The following is a 21,373-nucleotide window of genomic DNA, read 5'->3' as shown; positions in this document are numbered from 1 at the left end:
AGCACAGCGGGATTAATTGGGAGAAGAAAGCCCTCTGCGTACAGGGTTTACGTGTGCTTCGTGCTGTGTTCAGACATGGAGTTCAAGTCTCCTTCCAGCCCTGCGTTCCCCCCCCAGTAACTTCTAAAGTCAGTCAAGCTGCACCCGTACAAGGGCAGGCAGTGCCAAGGCGAGTGCTGCGGGTTGTCAGAGCAGCTACGTGGCGTAGGGGAATATTTGCCGTTCCCTTTCCCAGGGTGAAGCTCATGAGTTTCATGCCCCGGTGCCATCCACACTGGTTTAGTTTTTCTCCCTTCTTTGTTACAGCGGGTTTTGCCTGCCTATGGCATCATGAGCTGCTTTTTTTCCACGACTTCAGCTTTCCTGGGCTGAGGAGATGCAGGGGAGGAGTGTAAGGTTACAGCCCAGAAAGTCCTCCCTGTTTCCCAAACGGCTTTGGACAGCCCCTGGCTCTTCCTGGCCACCTCTTACTACCCATGTTCATTGCTCTCTGCTCCCATCCTTGTCCACCCTCTTCAGTTCATCTCTCTGTCTCTGGCAACAAGTGAGTATTTGCCTCTTTCTGCCTCATGGCTTGACTCTCCAGGCTCCCCTCTCTGGGCAATGGCTGTGTCCCTGGAAGGGAGGGATGGGGCTGGGGGACGGCAGAGACTTGGCCTGCTCGAGCTCCCTTTGCAGATGAGCTCAGGCGAGAAACATTTCCAATGCTCTGCTGTGTTACATAGCGGCTCCTCTGCAGATGAGGTCCGAACCCATCTCACTTCTCTCTCCTGCCTGTTGTTTATTGTCAGAACTTTTAGCAAAGCAGTGCTGATGGCAGCAAGCACAGCTGACCTCACGAAAGGTCCTGCGTGGGGGCTCTCTCCTGCAGCCGCCTGAGCGAGCCGCTGCTGCTTCACACGAGTCCCGGGAGATCACATTTCGGCAAGAGGAAAGGGAGGGAGGTGATCGCCGTGTTTCATAAGGGTCCGGAGGAGGTAGGGAGGCAGCTCAAGCAGGTCATAAGCAGAGTCTGGGTCTCCTGACACCTCTCTACTTTCGGGTAAGGCATCTCCCAAAGTTTCTAGGCTCTCAGATCAGCAGGGGAGTAGAGGAATGCTGGCACCTGGGGCACCCTTAGACATTGCAGAGAACAAAGAAGCCTTTGAAAAGTTCAGGAAGGTGAGGAGGGCCCCAGTGTAGTGGTGGGGAAGGGTGGAGGAGAAGGAAACGAGGAAAATTTCCCTGCTAAAGGCTGAGGGTTGCAAAGAAGAGGACCATGTAACAACCCGGCCCAGCAGCCATGAGCTGGGACAGCAAACACACCATCTGCCAGCCTGGAAAATGAAAGCCCACAATGCTTTCTGAGACCCAGCTCTAGCAGCACTTTGGTGAAGCTGGTTTATGCACAGTGGAGTCAAAATAGTGCAGGGACCGCCTTCAGCAATAAGCCCTGCTGGGTGGTACCAGGTGCTACCTCTGCGATGGACCTGCACCCTTGAAGCTGACGTCTTCATCCCCCAGTGGGCAAAATCTCAGCTCTAGGGAAGCAATATCAACATTTCCCTCGTGGGTGATGAAGGCAGCTTTTGCCAGCAGCTCCATTGCATCTGTTGGTGTTGCATTGCATTGCAGCATGGAAGTCGAAATACTTTTACTGCTTTACACCAGCTGAGGATCTGTCCTAGGCAAATGCAAGTAAGAACTGAAGAGAGGAAATAAATCTTCAGAGCTGGGTTCCCAGGTTGCCTAATGCTGTGGTTTTACTGTACAAACAGCCTGCTGAAGCCACGGTTGAACTGTAATGGAACCTTATATATTTCATTTTGTATAAAATGGAGGTGAAAACCCAGCAGGCTCCAGTGCCCGCAGGCACGCCTGAAGCAGGCGATGGGGCAAGCGCAGCCACGCTGCTAAGCAGCAGGTCAGTGTTGACGGCTGGGCGAAACACGGCTGGCTTTGGTCCATGAAAACTTTGTTAATATTAACGAGGTTATGTAAGACAGCCTACCTCCTGCGGTATGTTGTAGATCATTAGGGGATTTTAATTAGTGGTCCCTGCAAACCTCTCCTCTTCAGGAGTGGTGAATTCATGCAACAAAACCTCACCTGCAGGGACCACTCACCATTACCCAACAGGTCTACATAACATGCAGCTACGAGTCAGGGTTATATTTACACCTGTATATACATACATGTGTATATGTATGTATGCATGTATATATGATTACACTTTGCCTGATACAATGAATTGGGTTGTTTGACATTGCAGTGCTGCTAACTATGTATATAACAGCAATAACAACAGTAAGGATCTTTGCTGGCCGTACAAGCCTGGAAAGAGATGAGGCTTGCTGATCTGGTGTTTTTAGGTAGGCACCAAAAAAAGATAAAAAATAAGCTAAACCCCAGAGGGAAACTATAGTTGACTACAATATCACACTGGTCCAGAGCCATTTCTGGAGGCTTTCATGCCTTGTCTGCAGCAGCGTGCAACCTCTTCCTAGGTTAGCTGCAGCCCTGAATCAAGGCTTTCCTGTCTCCTGCCGTACTGAGGCAGTGGAATAAGAGAGAGAAGGGTGAGAAAGAAGAGAGGGTCAGGTAAAACTGATGGAGAGCTAAAAAGTGATTAAAAGAGCCACCCAGATTGATCCAGATGGTTGAGAGCAGTCGCTGACCACTAGTTTACATGCAACAGGGAGAGGACCCTGTGGAAGATGGGACTGCAGGCAAAAGATATTTAGGTGCCTGAAGATCTGACTAAGCAGTCCAGAGAAAGGCAGAGACAAAGTAAAGGGACTTACACAGGGCAGCTATTATCAGGGGAGGCGCAGACCCTCTGTCTCTGAGAACAAGAGGGGACTTTGCAGAGTTTGCAATGGGTCTGAGTGCTGCTGAGCTGGACTGAAAGCAAACCAGCCTTGCAAGGACACAAGAAGTACCGTGCAGATGAAGCAATCCTGACAGTGAAGGTAACGGAGACCCTGGGGTAAGGGTGGAGAAACAGTCCCATGGGATGGAAAATGCTCACCAGCTTGCAGACGTCACTAGCTGCAGTATCAGCATTAATAGGCTCCACCCTGTGCAACCCTAGATAACTCCTGGGAAACCCTGTGATTGCTCCAGCATCAAAAAAAGATGAGAACAGGATCATTTTATCCCAGGACACATACAGGCAGTGCAAAAGATGTTTCCTCCAGGCTCTAAGTTGGAAAACACCACATGCAGGAGGGCTGGCTTAGCCTGGCGGACCCTTACCCGTGCTCTGCCCTGCCTATGCTACCATCACCCTGTGTGCCTGGTGGGGCTGAGCTTTGAAGAAACACAAGTGGGAGCCTTGGAGCCTCCCACTTGCAAACAACATTTGGGGGACTGAAATTAGAGCAAAAAAGCTGGTTTTGGCACTCTTTCTGCTGCAAACAGGCAGTGATAACCACTGCATTCTCTTCCTCTGAGTTAGCAGAGGAATGCCTAGGAAAGCTTGGCTTTATCACACCATGCCTACAGTTGCTCAATATCTCCCTGTGTTGCCTGGCACCGTTTGTCATTGTCTGGTGAGCACAAAAGTAGCTGCAGGCTGTGCAGGAGGCACAGGTGTGTGCAGGGTGATGGGCTCGCTAGTAGTCATGTTACCATTGTACACAGCACACCCAGCAACACACCGACACTGCTCTGGCTGCTCTGGCCCGCATGCCAGGGGCTCAGCCTATGCGGTAAACCCATCGCATCCAAAAACATGGTAAGTGGCCTTTTGGGAAAGAGCTTTATTTTAAAAATGAAGTATCTTAAAAGTGGGAGGTAATTGTAGCAGAGGGGAAATCGTAACACATAGGGCAGCAGCAAATCCCTAGCTAGAGACTAGCAAAAATATAGGTCTATTTCAGAGATTTAAAACTATATATTTTAAATACAATTGCTTAATTACTGTTTAGGACACAGCTAGGAAAATGAGCAAAAACTTCTGGGAATGATCTGGGTTTAGGTCAGAGCAAGGCAGCACAGAAGGCAGCAGTGTTGTGATATTAAAGCGTGTCCAGTGTTTACCATGTATTGTTTGAAAACAGGCCAATTCTGTCTCCCTAAAACAGGTACACTCAGGATTTACAAATTCATGCAGAACAGGTTATTGGAAAGAATTGCAATCCCACACTTTTACAAGTCTCCCATACCAAAAGCAGATAGTGAGCAAACTGGCAGAATTTTTTTTGCAGAATTTGGCAAAGCAGTACATAGGAGTTCTGGACGGGGAGGGAAAAGGAAGATTTTTTGTATTCTGCCACCAAATATAAACTCTGACCTTTTCTGCATCCCTTTTGCCTTCCAGCCCTTTTCTGAACCTTTTCTCCACCCACTGCACCAGCCCATGCCCGGGGCTGTGGGGATGCCTGGGGCATCCCCAGGATTCACCATCCCAGTGGACATCCCCCCCTTCTACTTCCAGCCCCGCCGGGTCGGTGTGGACTGGCGTCGCTTCAGCGCCATTGATGTGGAGCGGGTGGCCCGGGAGGTGGACGTGGCTGCTCTCCAGGAGCACATTGCCTGCGTGACCTTCTGCAACCTGGATGCAGAACGGTGCCCCCACTGCGGGCAGCCGGCAGACCCCATCCTGCTGAAGGTGCTCAGGATGGCCCAGCTGAGCATCGAGTACCTGCTGCACTGCCAGGAGCACCTGGGGACCAGCCTGGCCATGCACGCACAGCACCTGCAAGCTGCCCACACCGAGCTGGCTTGCACACAGCAGCAGGCAGCAGAGCAGGTGGCACAGCTCCGGGGAGCAAAGGAGGAGAGCAGGAGGTGGAAGAAGATGATTGCCATGCAGCAGCTTCTCCTGCAAGCTGGCCCCATTGCCTACTGCAAGGTGTGTGGTGAAAAGGTGTCAGGCGTGTAAAGCACAGACCTGTGCAGGATGCTCTTTGCTGCATCCTGCCTTTGTAGCCCTGTTGCAGTTATGCCTTGGCCCCAGAAAAGGTGCTGTCTAGCTCTGCTGCTTAGGGAAAGCTGGTTCATCACCTTCATGGAGACTGCAAAGTCCTTGCTAGGGAAGCTCTCTTTTTTTGTGTTAACTACAGATAGTCAGAGCTGCACAGAGTGTGGGAGAGGGGGTCGGTAGAGGGCTGGCTGGGGAGATCTCATGAGATCCCTGTGTCCTGGGGCATGCCTCATGCCAGGGAGACTTTAAACATCCTCCAGAACAGTGAAAGATTTCTGGATGCTGTGGATGGTGATTTTGCTTTTTCTTCCCACCAAGCTTTTCCCACCCTTTTAGCAGGAAGCCTGACCCTTTTTTTTCTGCTGCTTCTCCATCACCAAATCAACCCACTCATTCCTGGAGAGTAAAAGCCACCCAAACCAGGTGATGTAGGTTCATACAGCCTAGTGATCCCTGCAAGTGCAGCTCTCCCTTTCTCCAGAGCCAGAGCAGGACCCTGTTATAACCAGGACCTCAGTGCTGCTTTGGCCACCTTATTGCACTGTTCTGTTGGGGAAAGCAGCATATTTTTTCCCCCCGAGCAGTATCACTCATCATAGAATCATATAGAATCATAGAATGCCCTGAGTTGGAAGGGACCCGCAAGGATCATCGAGTCCAACTCCTGTCCCTGCACAGGACAACCCCAAATTCACACCATGTCTCTGAGGGTGTTGTCCACATGCTTCTTGAATATCACCAGGCTTGGTGCTGTGACTGCCTCCCTGGGGAGCCTGTTCCAGTGCTCCACCACCCTCTGGGTGAAGAACCTTTTCCTAATATCCAACCTAAGCCTCCACTGGCACATCCTCCTGCCGTTACCTCGGGTCCTCGGGCTTCTGGTGAAAGAGTCTTTCAGCACAGACAATTACCCCGATCTTGTGTAGTATCTGAACTCACTTGCAGATGAGGTGTTTAGAAAGCTGTGGAATATAGCCATAGTAGAATGAATCGTGAGTAGCATTGTGTTCACACAGCACTCAGCTACACTCCCACTAGTATATCTGTGCTTTTACAAGTCTTTCATACGTCATTATATCAGGATTACAGAGGAGTTCCGATACATGTGTACAGTTTCCTTTTATTTTAACAGTTTTAAAAAGATTTTTATGGTGTAACTATCACAATTCTCTTCAGTTGTTCTCTGGACTTAAGAGTTAGCAGATTATGTGGGATCTATAGCAAAGGTGAAGCCGACTGGCAAGCAACAGGTCTGAATACCATAGATAGATGCCAAACCTCTAAAATACCTTAATTAGCCTTCTTCTGACCCATAAAGGGGTTTTTCTTTGGCTTCAGACAGAAGAAACTCCTAATACCCTCCATCTGTGTGCCTCCAACATGACAGCTACATCTCTTGAGGTTTCCCATTTTGCTTTAAAGCAGCAAAGCTTTGTCTGCCAAGCAGGGGACGTGGGGAGTGCCCTTTTCTGCAGATCCCAGTCCCTCTGCTGACTTTCTCCCCCTCTCTAGTGCCACCTCTGCGATAAAGCCTTCATGAATGACTCCCTCCTGCAAGCCCATGTGCAGTGCCAGCACACAGAAGCCACCAAGGCGGGTGAGCACTCAATTTCTCCCTTCGCTTTCGCAGGCATGATTTCCCCCATTGTATATGGAAGCGGGAAACCAGAGAGTGGCCGTAGGAGGTTAAAGACAGCTTCTTACAACTTATTTCTTCTGTGTTTCTGTGAATATTTACTGAATGCTCTCTGCTCACTGCCTTTCCCTCAAGCACAGGTAGGACATGTGGCCAAATATGACACTGCATGAGCATTTAAAGCTCAGCTCTGCAACTCATTTTCCCTAGGGAACTTTTCCACCCAGAGATTCCATGGGACTGTGGGGATGGACCTACAGTGGAGAGTTCAGGAGAGTGTTTTGCTAGAGTGGGAGAGCACACTTTTTTTGGCACACCCTTTTTTTGGCAAGGAATTGATGCTCCTTTGCAAAAAGCTTTGAAAGCTGCAGGTGTAACATGCTGTGTGAGAGCCACAGAGCCTTATTACAGCTTTGCCTGCACCCAGCTCTAGAACTTGGCAGTTAACAAAGCTACTTTTACTGTTTGCTTGTAGGTCAAAACCCCAGCCCAGGGCTGATGCAATGCAATAGGTTGAGCTTTGCTCCAGGGGCACCTTCCCTAGTGCAACCTGAAACATCCAAGCAGGGCACTTGGCTGCTTGGGAGAGCAAACCCAGTGCAGAGGCACACTGCTTCATAAGCCGCTAATCTCTCTGTGTTTACAAAAATAAGTAAGAAATAATAAAAAATCAGAGGCCACATGGCCACATTTGTCATGGTTTTTCCTGAAGCTCAGCTACCTGCTTCTCCACCCTGAAGCCCTGCAGTGGTTTTGCTTGGTACTTCAGTAGGATTCTGCCCCCATGCAAAGCAAAATACCAGTAAGAGCTGGCAGATCACACCCTTGCTTACAGCACCTCTGTTTCCTTGAGCTTTGCAGAGAGGCAGAAGATGAAGCAGGTGGAGAAAATGGAGGATGAGGTGGAGGAGCTGAAGGCAAAACTGCGGGAGATGCAGCAGCGGCTGGAAGCAGAGAGAGAAGCGGAGAAGCTGCGCAGGGAGCAGGTACAGGGCAAGGGCACAGCTGCCTGTTTGGAAAAAGTGAGGGGAGGAGAAGTGATGAAACGCAGGATGTTTTTAAAGCACAGGTAAAAAAGGCACTGAAAAATATTTTATGGTGGGGCTTGTGTTTATCTCTTTGGAAAATTTGCCCCCCAAAATTCCCATGGGAAATGTCCCAAGGAAAAAGGACTGTGTAAGCATGCCTGCCCGGGAGGCTGTGCTGCCTTGACCTCCCCATGGTGTGCAGTCATGTTCTGAGCAGTGATGGGTGTAATAAGAGTGTTGGTGCTTGTCCCACTGGCAGCAGGGCAGAAGCCTTGGCTCTTGGTGCTTCTGGTCTGCAGCCAAGACATCTCTTGCCCCATTTTTCCACTCCACTTAGGAAACAGAGAGAGCTCGCCAGAAAGAAGACGGCAGGAGAGATTTGGAAAGGTGGAAAGAGGAGGAGAGGGCAAAGTTGCATAAAGAGTTAGATGGCCTGAGGCAGCTCTTCCTCACAGCATTCAAGGACATGGCCAGCAGGAGCAGTGCCATGGAGAGGGTGAGCAAGCACCCTGTGTGCTCCTCGAGGCAGGTGAGGGGATGTCTAAGCCTACTGCCTCACCTGGTCCAGGTGGTATCACAGGCTCATGGCCTAAAGAGTCCACATTTCTTTGCTCCTGTGGCATGCAAGCATTTTGGGGTTGGAAGCGGTGGCTGACCAAGGTTGGGGTCCGCAGGAGGAAAGTGGATCCTCCTGTGGGACACACAGCTCCTTCCTGTCTCCACTCCAGAAACTGCAGGAGCTTCAGGCCAGAGAGGCAGCAGTGTCCAACCTGGGGACTCTGCAGAATGATGATACTGAGGAGGCATGGGGCCAGACACCAAGCCAAGCAGACCTGCAGGGCAAGTGGGAGAGGATGGCAGTGCAGGTGAGCAGTGTAGTATCTCTGTCCTTACTCCTACTGCACATCCAGGAAATGCACTTGGATGGAGTTGGACCCCATCCATGCACCAGTGCATGCATCTGCTTCGTGGAGTCCCAGTCTCCACTCAGATTCAGGTAGTGATGGGCTCCTGCTGGTGTAGAGCACTGACAGTCCGAGTCCAGAAATGGGACCTGGAGAGTGCAGAGGGCATGTCACAATCCCAGGTCAGCCCTGCTTGCTGCAGGGAAACCCATCTTCAGTGGACCACTGCAGAAACTCACTACAAGGAAAAAAAGCATTTAAAGTACCAAAAAAACAAAAGTCATTTATTTACCCATGAATCAGCTGCCTTCTCAACATCTGAAAACATCTGAAGAAGGCTTTACCATGCATGGTACCTCTGAACATGGCATGGGGTGGGAGTGGTACTGCTGTTATGGTGCCAACTGTCCTTCAGCACCCAAAGGGAAGCTGAATTTCTCTGTGTATGAAAATGATTGGATGCCCATGCCCACAAGAAGCTCCCAGCCTGCAACCTGAGAAGGGAAATGCGTGTGTGCTTAATTTGGCAGAGGGCAGAGCAGAGGCAGGCACTGAGGGAGAACCGGGCACAGGAGGTCCAGGTTGGTGCCAGATGTCCTTGGCAGCTCCCAGGCACCTCTCTCAGAAAAGGCCTGGATGTTTTCCTTATGATTTTTCTTCATCTTAGCTTCAAACCCCGGAGATGTTAGGTCTTTTCAGAGAAACCAGGGATGCCTTCTCTACAGATCAGCCTAGTAAGTGGTAGCCAGAAAGAGTGGGGCTACGCACTTAAAATGAACCTTGGCTGGACTTCAAAGCCCAGCACAACAGAGTATAGTTATTAGGATATCAAGGGGAAAGAACAAATTAAATGCAGTGACAAAAGCTGTGTCCTGTCACAACCAATGAGAAGACTTGAGCTTGTCACCAGCAGACTTTGAAGCTGGCCATAAATATTCTGCAAAGGCCAGATCTGCCTTTTGGAGGACATCTCAATAATGAATAAAAATCCAGAGAGCTTCCCTTGCTGACAAAGGCAAGAGGTGGCTTCAAACCCATTTTTACCATGTTCAAGTCTTCTTGTTCCTTTTTTGCCCCTCTCAGTTGAAGAAAGAGAAGAAGACACTCCGTGCTGTCCCATCGCAGGACCAGCGGGCGGTTATGGACTGCATCCATCAGCAGATGGATGCCCTCAGCACCCATCTCAAAGAGCAGCCCCAAGTGTCAAAGTCCCAGGAGAAGGTGGCAAGTAAAAATAAAAAAAAAAGGACTTAGTTCATCACGAGGGTTTAAGCAGATGTTTAACTCTAAGCAGCTTTAAAATATTTAATATTTGCTGAGTTAAGACTAAGCCTAATCTCAAGACCATTCTGTAATGCTTTGCTACATTCTGCTCTTTTTTGCACTTATTAAACACAAAGTGTAACATGAATATGTTACAGCACGAACCATGCCCATTAGGGTGTTGATCACCAGAACAACACGTTCTGTGAATAGCACATGGATATAACAGGATGGCATCTGATGTGCCAGTGATCATGTTATGGAAAGGAAAGCCCCTAAGCTGACCCCTTACAGGTATGGTCTGCTTAAGGGAAATAGCTCTTGGGGAGTGTATGTGGCCACTTTAGACTCTTGCTATTTTCTGTTCCTTTTTTAATGCATTTAATAATAAAAATTACCCAAAATTATAGACAAAGAAATGATATTTGAATGATGCCCAGTCTATTTCTTTACAGATCAAGCTGCTCTCTGCAAGCAAACCTGAAGGTAATGATTGCATTTTTAAAGTGAATCAATTTGGATCTAGGTAAATTTTTCAAAGCTAACAGCCCTTAAGACCACAATGTCTTCTCTGTCTCCCTCTACAAAAATGTGCCATGGAGTCCTCTCCTGGGAGCTGGCTGTATGTCCTCTCACACAAAGCCATTGAGTGGACCCCTTCCAGTCCCTTGACTATCTGCTGCAGTGGCATAGACCACAGCTCTGGTCGCTGGCACAAAACTAACTTGTCTCTTGGAAGGGTTTTGTATTGTAGCCATACCCCAAAGGAGTGAGATTTCAATCAAGTGCTCACAGCAAATGGATGACCTTGCCTCCTCCGAAATTATGCCAGTGGTTATTTGCATAAAAATAAGGAGTTGAGGCATGCTGTGGTTTCTTCTTTACAGCCTGGGTTTTCTATAATCAGGTGCCAGGGTAAGAAAACAGGGACTTCTCAGCTCTTTAAAGCCTGCAGCACAGCCACACACCCAGCCAGGTGCTGCTGCTCAGAAAACAAAAAAGGCCATAAACCAGGGATGGCTATTAGCAAATACCCAAGGGGTACATCGTTGACCCCAGCCCCGATGGGTAGTGGGCTGTTTGCCCACTGACAGCCTCCAGCCGGTGGCTTTGGCAGGCAGATGCCCCAGGGCTTCCCTTGGGGATGTTCTTCAAGGGCTGGTGCCGGACCTGGGCCAGCCTTTAATCCCCAAATGGACAGTGTGTCCATACTTTCCATATAAGAAAACCAGGTGATAATCAGCGCTTGCTTCTGTGCTGGGATCTTGGCTCCCCTTTGACCCTCACAGGCTCCTTTCTTCCCTGCAGTGACCCGGGAGGTGACCAAAGTGGTGGCTGATGAAGAGTCAGCAGGTGCGTACTGGAGCTGGGACCACCCCTATCCTGGGAGCACCAGGATGAAGCTGAAGTTTGGCTTGGGGTGTTGGTAGTGAAGACAAGGGAGTGCTGGGCAAAGCCAGTGGTGATGAGGTGGTGGGCTGGGGGCAGAGGGGATGAGGTCTCTGGTCCCCTCTCAGCTCTGCAGAGGGTGACAGCACCATGACCAGCCCTGCTGCCTACCTGGGAAAGCTGTCCTGGGCAGCTGCTGGGCTGTGGGTTGTGGTCAGGAATTAATCAAATTAGAGGAGGAAGTTGCCCCTTTGTAGAGGGATGTAGTCTGATGAAAGCAACCTGTTGCTTGCTCTGGAACTGGTGGGACCAATGTCCCCGAAGAGGAGGAGAGACCCACCAGCCCACTCCCCAGGCCACAGACCATGTGTCACTGTGCTGGTACCAGTACCCGCCTTTACTCCAGACAGGGAAGAGGCTGCCCTGGGTGGGAAGCAGAGGCTGCTGGAAGCCCTGTGGAGAAACCCAAACCTCCTGAAGCAGTTCCGCATCATCCTGGAGGAAGTGCTGGAGGAAAAGCTGGAGAGCATGGGGGTCAAGAGGGTAAGTCTGCCCTTTCAGTGCCAGCATTTACAGTGCCAGCCCTGAGCCGGTGATGGGACACAGATTTTTTTTGCGGGGAGGAACAACTGAAACACTAACAGGCAGTAAAAAAAAGCCCTGTCTGGATCAATCACACCCTGAGAGGCAAATGGGAAGGTGGGGGCAGAATCACACAGTAGCACAGGGAATAAACTGCTGTGCTCTCATCTCTGAGGTTGGTTATTAATATATCTCCAGCAAATCTTTCTCCCAAGCAGCCTTTCATATGGTAAATTACCCAGGGCTCCCTCTCTTCTAGGAAAGGAGGGTGTTTGAGGGCACAGCAGCCCCTGTCACGGGGATTTCAAGGGGACTTTCACCGTCCAATTCCTTTTTATGCCAAGCATATTAAGTAGTACCTCCTACAAGTCTTCCCGAGCTCCCAGCAATGCAACACCACCACCTAGCACCTTGCAGAGCTGCTGCAAGGGCAGTGAGCAGGCAGGCAGCAGGCACAGCTGCTGGGGACCCACGTTGCTCCATCGACCTGTGTTTCTGAGCAAGGCAGCGTTTGTTTCAGGGCACAAAGGCACAAAGAGAAAGCACTTCTCATGTGATTGTTTCCTGGAGGTGCTTGTAAGGGGCACTCCTGGCTTCATTTCACGTAGGCTGGAGCCCTGGTATGTCCCCCCTTTTCCTGGCATGTTATTCGGGAACACTGAGGTGGTGTCAAAAGCAGCAGAGGTGCCCAAAGCCAGACCCACAGGAATGCATCCCCCTTCACCCTTCACTTCTCATTACTTTGAATCCCTACAAGCCCAGGACATTCATGGTTGCAAAACCGGCTCAAGTTGTAAATACCTCCTAAGAGAAAATGCTGCACTTACCCTGTAGCCTAGAAATTGCCCCAAATAGCTGAAATTTACACTTCAGTGGTCAGATACCAAATCAGATGAGGGCTTTGCAAACGATGACTGAAGCCTGGCTGTCTGCATGGGATACATTATGCTGGGGAAATGATAGGTGTCAGGGCTGGTGAGAGCTTCCTTGAGGTTCGGACAGGGCTTGGAGCTTGCAGGATGCTCTTGAGACATGATCAGTGCTGCCGAGGGCTTGTTTCACTACCTGGCACTGTGGGAGGACAATGTCAGGCCCCTCAGCCATCCTCTGCTTTAGGTTGCGAAGGGGATCTCCACTTGGACGTACAGAAGCCTCCAGGCTCTGGTCAGGCTTCAGCAGCAACAGAAGGCTGAGAAATTTCCCTGCCTCCTCCACCTGAGGGATGAGTTGGTCCAAGCGGTCATGGAGAAAGTCAGGCGATGCAAGAAGCCCAGCACTAATTTGCCTCGACAGGTCTCCATCATCCCAGGTGAAGTGACCTCCTGTCTTCTCTACATACCAACTGTGGGGACCTGTGGCCACCCACTGATGGCCACAGGATGCCATTCCCTTACCCAGTGAGACAATGAGACAAAGAAAGGGCAGGAAAGGGCATTTAGGGTGATGCAGTTGCTCTCTGCATATTGACCTCACATGGGCTGGCCTGACATATATAAGAAAAAATATCAGATGTCCCCAAAAGTTCCAGCAGAGTGAAATACAGGTTTGGCAGTGCTTGAAAATCCCTTTCCCCCCCTTCTACACAACCCCGTGTTGGCTGGGCTGCATGGCTCCCCCAAGGGCAGCCCACAGGACTACCAGGACATGAGTGGTGATTCTCCTTGCTCTCAATATTGCCTTCCAGCTCAAAGCCCAAAGAGCCCCAGGTCCCTTTGTGGGTCACAGCCCATGACAACACCAGCTGTAGTACAGCCTGAAGCCTCAGCAATCCCCCAGCCTGCTCCTTGGAGAAAAGCCTGTTCCACCCGCAGCTCCCCAAGGACTCCCTGGGGCATCCTGCAGACCTCCAAAGCCAGCAGAACCCACCGAGGGCTTGTCCCACAGCGGAGGTGAGTCCTATTGCCTCCTTTCATTCTCCAGGCAGGTGGGCAGTGCCTGTGACCCTCGGCCACAACCTGGTCCCAAGTATGCTGAGTGGTGCCCAAACACCAGCACCTTTGGAAACTGCCAAGTGGTGGGTGATGTGGTAGCCCAGAGGGGTTTGTTTGGAAAACAAGCTTCTTGGGGTCTCCCTGCCCATACAGGCCACCTCAAACAACTCAGCAAAATCAGATATAAGGACTTGTACCCACCATGTGGTGCTGGAGACAAACATGGGGCATTTCCCACTAGCCTTCAGCTCCTTCTTCCCCTCCCAGGACATCTGCAAGGGGATGAAATAATTCTCTTGGGGTATTGGAGCAAAAGTAGTAAAGATGTCAAATAAAAGCTTGGAAAAACTGTGCAGACCATGCAGAGAAGAAACATCATAGAGAGGGTGCGAGATGGCAGCAGAGAGGAAGAGCAGCTCATCTGTGACTTGTTTGTTCCAGGAGCGAGAAAAGGCCAGATCTATGTTTTAAAGTCAAGCAAAGCAATTTCCAAATGCAAGGCAAGGTATGGGTGTGAGTATTTGTTAGAGATGCCAGCAGGAAAGTGTTTGCAGTCAGTGGGTGTGATGGACTTGTCGTTGGCCAACACAGAGCTTTTCCATGGGCTGCCCCGCTCAGGGTCAGGTCGCAGCGCAGAGCATTGCAGGGCTTCCCTGCATCTGCGGCAAGAGTGGGAAAGGGGGACACCAGAGCAACCCCATGCCCAACCTATGTCTCTGTGCACCAGTTCAGAAGCAAAGTTGGGAGGGAAGAAGCCTGCCCCATCCCCTTTGAGGCTCAGCTCTCAGCAAGAGCCAGCGCTCTCTGCAGTGGTGCCAGGGAATGAGACTGACCCAGATGGTTGGGACCTGGACTCGCTGGAGGAAACAACTGGTTCAGGTACTGCCTGTTCTTGTAAGCAGCTGCTGTGGGTCAGCGAGGTGGTGGGAACAGTCCTGGTTAGCACCATCAGTGATGCTGTGTCATCTACGTCCTTGGGCTGAAGTGGGCCAAGTCTTACCCCACCATCCTCCATACCTAGCTGGGCAACGGGGCACCAGTGGCTTTAACCATCTGCAATGTGCTTGCCTGTCCCTGCCAGGGTATTTGCCTAGGCCCCAATAAACCCTATGCTGTTTCTTTGCACAGAGGTAAACCAGACTATCTAGGGGATGCAGGGAACCTGACAGAAGGGCTGTCAAACACAAGGAGGAAAGCTTGTTTTAACTGTCAGCTATAAAACCCAATGTGAACCATATGTCAGGGAACAAGGCGGGGACTGCTTCTGGGCCCCTTGGAGAGTTGGGGGGGCAGTTGGAGGCATGTCTTGCCTATGCATTAGCTGCAAACAGCAGTAGGTATTCCTTGTGTGTGGCTTTGGTGTACCCCAGGCCAAAACAGAGCTGTTGGTGCTCTGCCGCACACCACTAGCCCAGGCTGCATGTGCAGATGGAGGTTTCTTCCAGCATCCTTGCATGCATGGGAGCGTCACCCACCCAGTGCTTGCTCTGGGAGGGAAACCCCTGTGCTTTATCCTATGTGCAAAATATTTGCTTCCTGAAACAGGTCCACTGGGATGGATCCAGACAGCACTAGTGAGTTTAAGCTATTCAGAAACCAACTTACCCTGAAGTGGCTGGTATTCCCCTCCCTTCCTACCGAGCTGTGCCATCACCATACCCTGGGACTCCCCTTTTAACCTGCTCTTCCCTGCACAGGGACAGCCCCATCCATGATGGTGAGGATTTCGGAGAGATGCCTGGATGCAGTAGCACGAAGACTGGCTGATGGGGTGAAACCCTTCCCAGCCCTGAGCTCAGCATTGCCCAAAACCAGCCAGCCTACCAAGAAACTCCAGGTATGTCATGCAACTGTGGCCACCAGGATGTTCTCTGACATAATTTCCATTTAAAAATAAAAAGGCATGTCAAACCCTCTTCTCAGCTCCTACCCATCAGAGTGCCACAGGCCATAGTCTGTGCGCAGGGGGTTCAGACTTAGAGCAAGCAGAGACTTGGCCCTTGGCCCCTCCATCCAGTTACAGTCGTCTGTCCTTCCCCTAATGTTTGTCCATTCACGCTCTTTGGGAAAAGAAAAAAAGAAAAAAAATCAGTATTCATGCAATTGGGAGCAAAACCCTAAGCACCAGAGACTCGAATGGAGAAAAGGTCTGTGGAACAAACCCAGAGAAAATTGGAATGATGCAATGGCAGAATTATTAAATTACTAAAACAGGACTTAAACATAACCTCAATCTATGGAGGACAACTGATGTAATTAAAGTGGTAGCAGTGTCAAAATCAAATTGCTTTTTTAGAAAAAAAAAAAGTTCAAAAGGATTGTACCCAAGGAAGACCTGGCACAAATACTGGGCAGGTTTTTTTTCTTATTGCAACGCCAATGAAATTCTGGGCCTTCGTCTGGCAAAGGTTTTTTTAATGGGACAATTTGCAAACCATGGAAGTAGAGAAAGGGTGTCCTGTGTGGCATCCCAATGCAGCCATGTTTGGGCCGCTTTGCTCTAATTTTTGCATCAGCCTGATAGAGAAGAAATCCCTGCTGATTTGTAGCTGGGAAGCACAGGGTGCAAATGTGGGGTGTGGGTCTGCTCCCCCTCACCCTGTCTGTGCTTTCTCCAGTTTGCAGGTGACAGCAGTGAGCTGGAGACCTCTTCCCTGGAGGACCCGGCCGAGCTGCCGGCATCGGTCACTGCTGATGCTCAGGGGCCACCTCAATGCCCAGGGTCCTGGGGAGCCAGGCTGCAAGGGGGCATGTGGTGGTGACAGGGAAGTGGGAGTCCTCTGCCAGCAACCACTGGATGGTGCCACAAGACCAGAAACGGGCAGCAGTTCTTCTTCAGCCTCCCTAGGGCTGCTCCTGGTCTCCTGCTGCCCCTCTTTTTGGAAAGACCCCAATATTAGGGCTTTCCCAGACAGCACAGTGAGGGTTAGGTCCTCCCTGGCCAGCCGCTGCGGATCGCACCAAGGAGGATAAAAGCTGCGTGGTCTGAAAAGGAGTGATTTCTGCTCTCCCTTCATCATGCACATGAGCAATAACACAGTGTCCAGTGGTGCCAAGAGCTTTTGAAGCCCCAGAGCTCTCCCTGGACTTTGCGTCCCACAGGCTGGGGCTAACTGTCCATGCTGGACACAACGCAGCACTTGTGTGTGGTTTTTTTATTCTTTAAGCTGTTCAGAAAACAGAGTCAGGGAGGGGAGAAAGAAGCTTTTCTTGTTGTTGTGTCTCTCTCTGCTGGTGTTCCAAAGGGCGATGGAAAAGGTCTCATTTTCTGCACTAGGATGAACCTGGCCTGAATGCACTTGGACAGAGTAACAAGCCACAGCTGCTGTCCCCTCCCTCCTTTTCTTCTTGGATCAATGGAAACTCCAACCCAAAGGATGACTTTTTGCACTGTAAACATAACCACATAAGCCTGACTCCACTGATAATGCTCACCTCTGTAAATTAAGTTCATTTTCCTAATTCTCTCTGAATTTTGTACATTTGTAGCACTGCATTTATGATCTTGATCCTTAAAAGTACGAAATTTTTGAAAATGCAACAGGAAAAACTGGCACTTCTCAATTTCTCTTCTCTTTTCCATCCCACTCCACTGCTGGGTCAGACTTCTACCATTCCCTATTTCGAACATTTGCATGTGGGTTTTAATGCTAAGGAGCAGCAAGCCTAACCAAGTACTGAGCAGAACAGGGTGAGTTAATTTAATTTCACTGAACAGCAGCAGTGCCTTCCAGATAACTGTTCACAAACATGCAGGAAGCTCCACATATTCGGTAAATCCCCATGTCCCCCAGCATGTTCACATTTACCAGTGCGCTTACACCCATCCATACACTGTGGCTCCGCAGCTGCAGACCTGAAAAGTATTTTTTCCATTTTAATCGTTCGAGTTTAAGAACTGTACCTGCTTGTGTTATTCATTGCTTACAGTACTATTGCCAGATATGTTACTACCTGCTTAATAGCTGTTGTTCTTTTTGGTGAGCGTTGATCATAACACTGCTTTTAATACATTAAAGGAAGGGATGTTTCCACCCCTTTCACAGTACTGGTATTGGTAACCAGGAAAAGGAAATTAGCTTTTTATCTATATGAAATTACAGGTGGAGGTAGCAGAGAGCATTCACTGTGAGAGGGGTGATAGGAAACTTGTCCTGGTTCATGCACCTCTGTCCTCGCTGCCTGCCATACAGCAGCCCTGGGCTGGACTCCGGTGCTGCCACAGTCCAAAACCAATGGGCAAAATAAATTTCTGCTCAAAAGAGCAAAAAGGTAGGAAAAGGGCAGAAAGCAGAAGCTGTTTCCCCTTGACTACATGGCAAGCTTGGTGTCAAGGCAGGCACCCTGCCTGGCACTAAAATCTAGATCACACCTGTCCTGCCAACTGCTGACCAAACCCTGGCAGCCCCAGGTCTGGCTGCTCTTGCTGCTCCTGTACATATTGACCTGCTGAAAAGTGCAAGAATCACTCTCATATTCGTTTTACAAGCAGTTTTCATGCCTGAGGCGTTTCTGAGCCGTTGCAGTGAGCTTTATGCACTCAACACCAAGTCTAGATGGTGCCAGAAAGGTGAGGGAAGAACTTCTCCTAAGTTTGGGAAACTCCAAAAATAGCTGACAGCCTTGTGCTATGAGAAAGGTGACACTCTGACAAATAAATATAGATACAGACAAATAATTTTTATTTCAGACTGGACATACTGAGCCAGCATGTTCCATGGGAAGTTGTTCTCTGCGTGCTGCAAGCTGCAGCGAGCCACATGGCAGAGGATGCCCAATGGGCATGGAAGAACCATGAAGATTCACCTTGGGTTATCACAGGTGATAATGTCTGTCTCCAGAAGAGGGAAGAGGAGAGGAAGAAGCAACTCCAACAGTATAAACTCTATCAGTGTGTCTTGTCCAGAAAAGAAATTTTACTCTTTTTTTTTCCCCCAGTTGTTTTATGGGCTCCTTCCCCAGATAAAGCAACTGCTCATGTACCCCTTTTTAGAGTACTGTCCTTTTCCTGATGACACCAAATCAGGACACATTGCCGGGTACCTGGCATGAGTCTCGTGCCCATTGGCACTGCCGAGCGCTCGTGCTGTGCCGCAAGATGCCAAATCAGCAGAAAGCAGCAGAGATGCTCCCTGAGCAGGCAGATTACTGCAGCCAGGGGAATGCAAAACAAAGCAAAACAAACCAAAGCCAGCAGAAAGCACACAGCGGAAAAGAAAGTCAGAAGTGCAAGCACGGGCTCCTGCTTTCAGCTGAGGTTAAATAGGCAGACAGGTGTCCTGATATTTTCTTCGCACAAAGATTTCTTTGTGACTGCATTAAGGAAACAAATTTGGCTTCTTCCGCAGGAGAACAACAATGGAACAAGAGTCGCCTCCAAAATTCATTTCCTTCACCCTGCAAAGATGCAATGCTGTGACTTTGTTAGCAGTGAAAGCAACAGGGAGGCTGCTGCAGGCAGAGATGATCTGTACAAACCACAGGCATCCTGCCTTCACACTGCCAGCATGTCTCAGAGCCTGAGGTTGCATCTCTCCTCCCCCTCAAACCTTGGCACCTGCTCCTCAGGTCAAATCCTGCCCACCGGCACACTGTGGTTGTGCAACGCCAGCCTGCTGCTTGCTTGCAGGTGGTGGAGAGGGTGGCAGAGCAGGCTCGGTCCATGGGCTGGAGCACATATGCCAGTCCATGCTGCTTAACACACAAAGGCTTTTCCTGATATGCTAAAAAAACCTGCAGTTTTGTTAAATGATGGAAGATGCAACCTTAGCATCATGGCATGATTTGGAGGACCAGGTCCTGTGCAGTACCCATGCTTTTTCCTCAGCATGACTCTTGCCATGGTTTTACCTCTCCTCCAGTGCAAGCAGCCCAGTCCTCACCCCTCTGCCCTGACCTACATCCTCTGCCTGGACATGTAACCCCATCCCTCCCATACCCACACTGCTCCCCTTAAATTCCTGCAGGTTTTTATTTTCCTCACGGTAATTTTTCAACCTTATCTTCAGTTTAGCACAGCACGGAGAGTTTTCCATTATCTTCAACAATTGCTGAAACCTTGTTTCTCCTACCAGAAGTTTTGTCTTCGTCCTCTCTGGAGTCTTTGGTAACAGCAAAACAAGTTCAGAGCCAGCAACATAAAGAACCAGCCAATTTAATGAAGGACAAACCATGCAAACCAGGGTTTCCCTCTGAAAAAGGGACTTTCGCACTGCCACGGCAAAGTGAAGGGTCAAAGAGAAACCTGATGCTGGTTTTACAAACACTTTCCCAGCTGATGTCTGCAAAACCAGCTTCTAGCTTGCAGGCACTGTAACAGACCCATACCGTTTTAGGACATCAGCGAGGCATAGGCATGACCCCCTCCCCATGGGTGCAAAGCAGCACAACTATACAGAAATCGCTGGTCAGGCCCTTGCCAGGAGTTTAATGCCATTGGGGTCTCATACTTTTTAAAATGTGTTTTGTTTTTTTAAATGACATTTGTCTTTGTGGGACTCCATTTATTAGTAATACTTTTATAATATGTGTGGGACAATTAGTAGATAATCGAACCACAGCACTAACGAACTCTGAATGCAACACCACTCTCCCAAATAATACCAAGCTGAAAAAAAATAAAGGAAAAGAAAAATCCTGTCAAATTTATTCAGCTGGAATATCTCACCCAGAGAGTTATTCTCCCATAATATTTGGGGCAAGCACAGTGTCATAAATCTTAGTGCTATTAATCCGTAGGCTCATTCATCTCTGTTCAGCTATATAAAAGCAATAACCTTGTCACTATAGGAAGGAAGATTGGGCTTTTAATTGCATATAGATTTCAGGAGAGTTCTTATCTCATAGTCCAATTTGTAGCTTCAGATATAGCTTCCCTTTGCTCCCCGTGGTCAAAGACCATGCAAATCTGCCGTGCTCTCATATACTTACAAATGTTGCAGAAGCTCAGAAGGAACCTATATAGAGCTCTGCTGGCAGATAATACACACAGCCTTTTCAGTGTTTGCTTTACTAGACAAGCCTATATTTAATTAGCTTCTCTGAAACAGGATGCGCATTTTTCAGAGGACGATCAAATTTATGGAAACAAAACCATTTCTGAGTGTGGGTGCACATCTACACACACTTCGTCAATCACCATTTCCCTGACTCATCCCCCTTGGCTCTGCAAGTGCTCCCAAATGCATCCTTTGCCCTGCAGTTTATTGCCAATAAAGGCAAAATAATCATCACGGGGTCTTCTTTCCCTCACCAGTAACAATGCCAGGAGAAAACACTGGATTTATTCACGAGGCCAAGAGATCTGCAGCATCTGAACTCCAGTTACTTCCAGGCTTTACGCAACCAAAGACTTACAAAGGCACAAACTTCCTTGTTGCTGTGCAATTGGTCAAACCAGCAAGCCCAGGTCAGCGCAGCAAATATTAAACTGCTGCTCCCAAACCGCAGCCAGGCAGCAAGGCAGGATGGTGAGGGCTTTGCTCTGCATGCCTCGGTACAGCACCATACCCTCCCAAGTTTTTGCCTGTGGGATGACTGGCTGAGCACAGGGTATTGGTCCTTTGAGCAGTTCAGTTTTGAATGTAGAGCCAGGTTCAGCGCCCAAATTCACACCCTTTCAGGAAAGTGCCTCCCTACAGTGCTTGGGACCCATGCACAGCATGGGGTGCAGACACTGAGGTTTGGGCAGGTGGCCGCGGGGCACTCCCCAGGCAGCATATGGACTGGGT

General features: G+C 49.5%; 1 protein-coding gene across 11 annotated transcripts; it reads left to right on the top strand.

The window, feature by feature from the left end:
• The first annotated feature begins 439 nt into the window (after positions 1-439).
• On the top strand, positions 440-17,691 carry DZIP1L (DAZ interacting zinc finger protein 1 like). Of its 11 annotated transcripts, none has more exons than XM_064457125.1 (15): positions 440-544; positions 4,304-4,837; positions 6,422-6,506; positions 7,407-7,531; positions 7,911-8,069; positions 8,302-8,439; positions 9,562-9,702; positions 10,197-10,227; positions 11,050-11,094; positions 11,537-11,673; positions 12,829-13,021; positions 13,397-13,601; positions 14,371-14,522; positions 15,341-15,480; positions 16,262-17,691. In XM_064457125.1, the coding sequence occupies exons 2-15, from the start codon at positions 4,343-4,345 to the stop codon at positions 16,403-16,405; spliced, it is 2,190 nt and encodes a 729-aa protein (XP_064313195.1). In that variant the 5' UTR covers positions 440-544; positions 4,304-4,342; the 3' UTR covers positions 16,406-17,691. The 11 variants fall into 11 exon arrangements, 10 of the variants coding, with proteins under 10 accessions (XP_064313195.1, XP_064313196.1, XP_064313200.1 ...); XM_064457126.1 differs by lacking the exon at positions 440-544 and adding an exon at positions 972-1,042; XM_064457128.1 differs by lacking the exon at positions 440-544 and adding an exon at positions 3,521-3,718 and having other exon boundaries at positions 15,341-15,544; positions 16,262-16,347.
• Positions 17,692-21,373: the final 3,682 nt, after the last annotated feature.

This window comes from Phalacrocorax carbo, chromosome 7 (assembly GCF_963921805.1).
Source record: "Phalacrocorax carbo chromosome 7, bPhaCar2.1, whole genome shotgun sequence".
Classification (NCBI taxonomy): Eukaryota; Metazoa; Chordata; class Aves; order Suliformes; family Phalacrocoracidae; genus Phalacrocorax; species Phalacrocorax carbo.
This window is presented reverse-complemented; position numbering and strand designations above follow the sequence as displayed.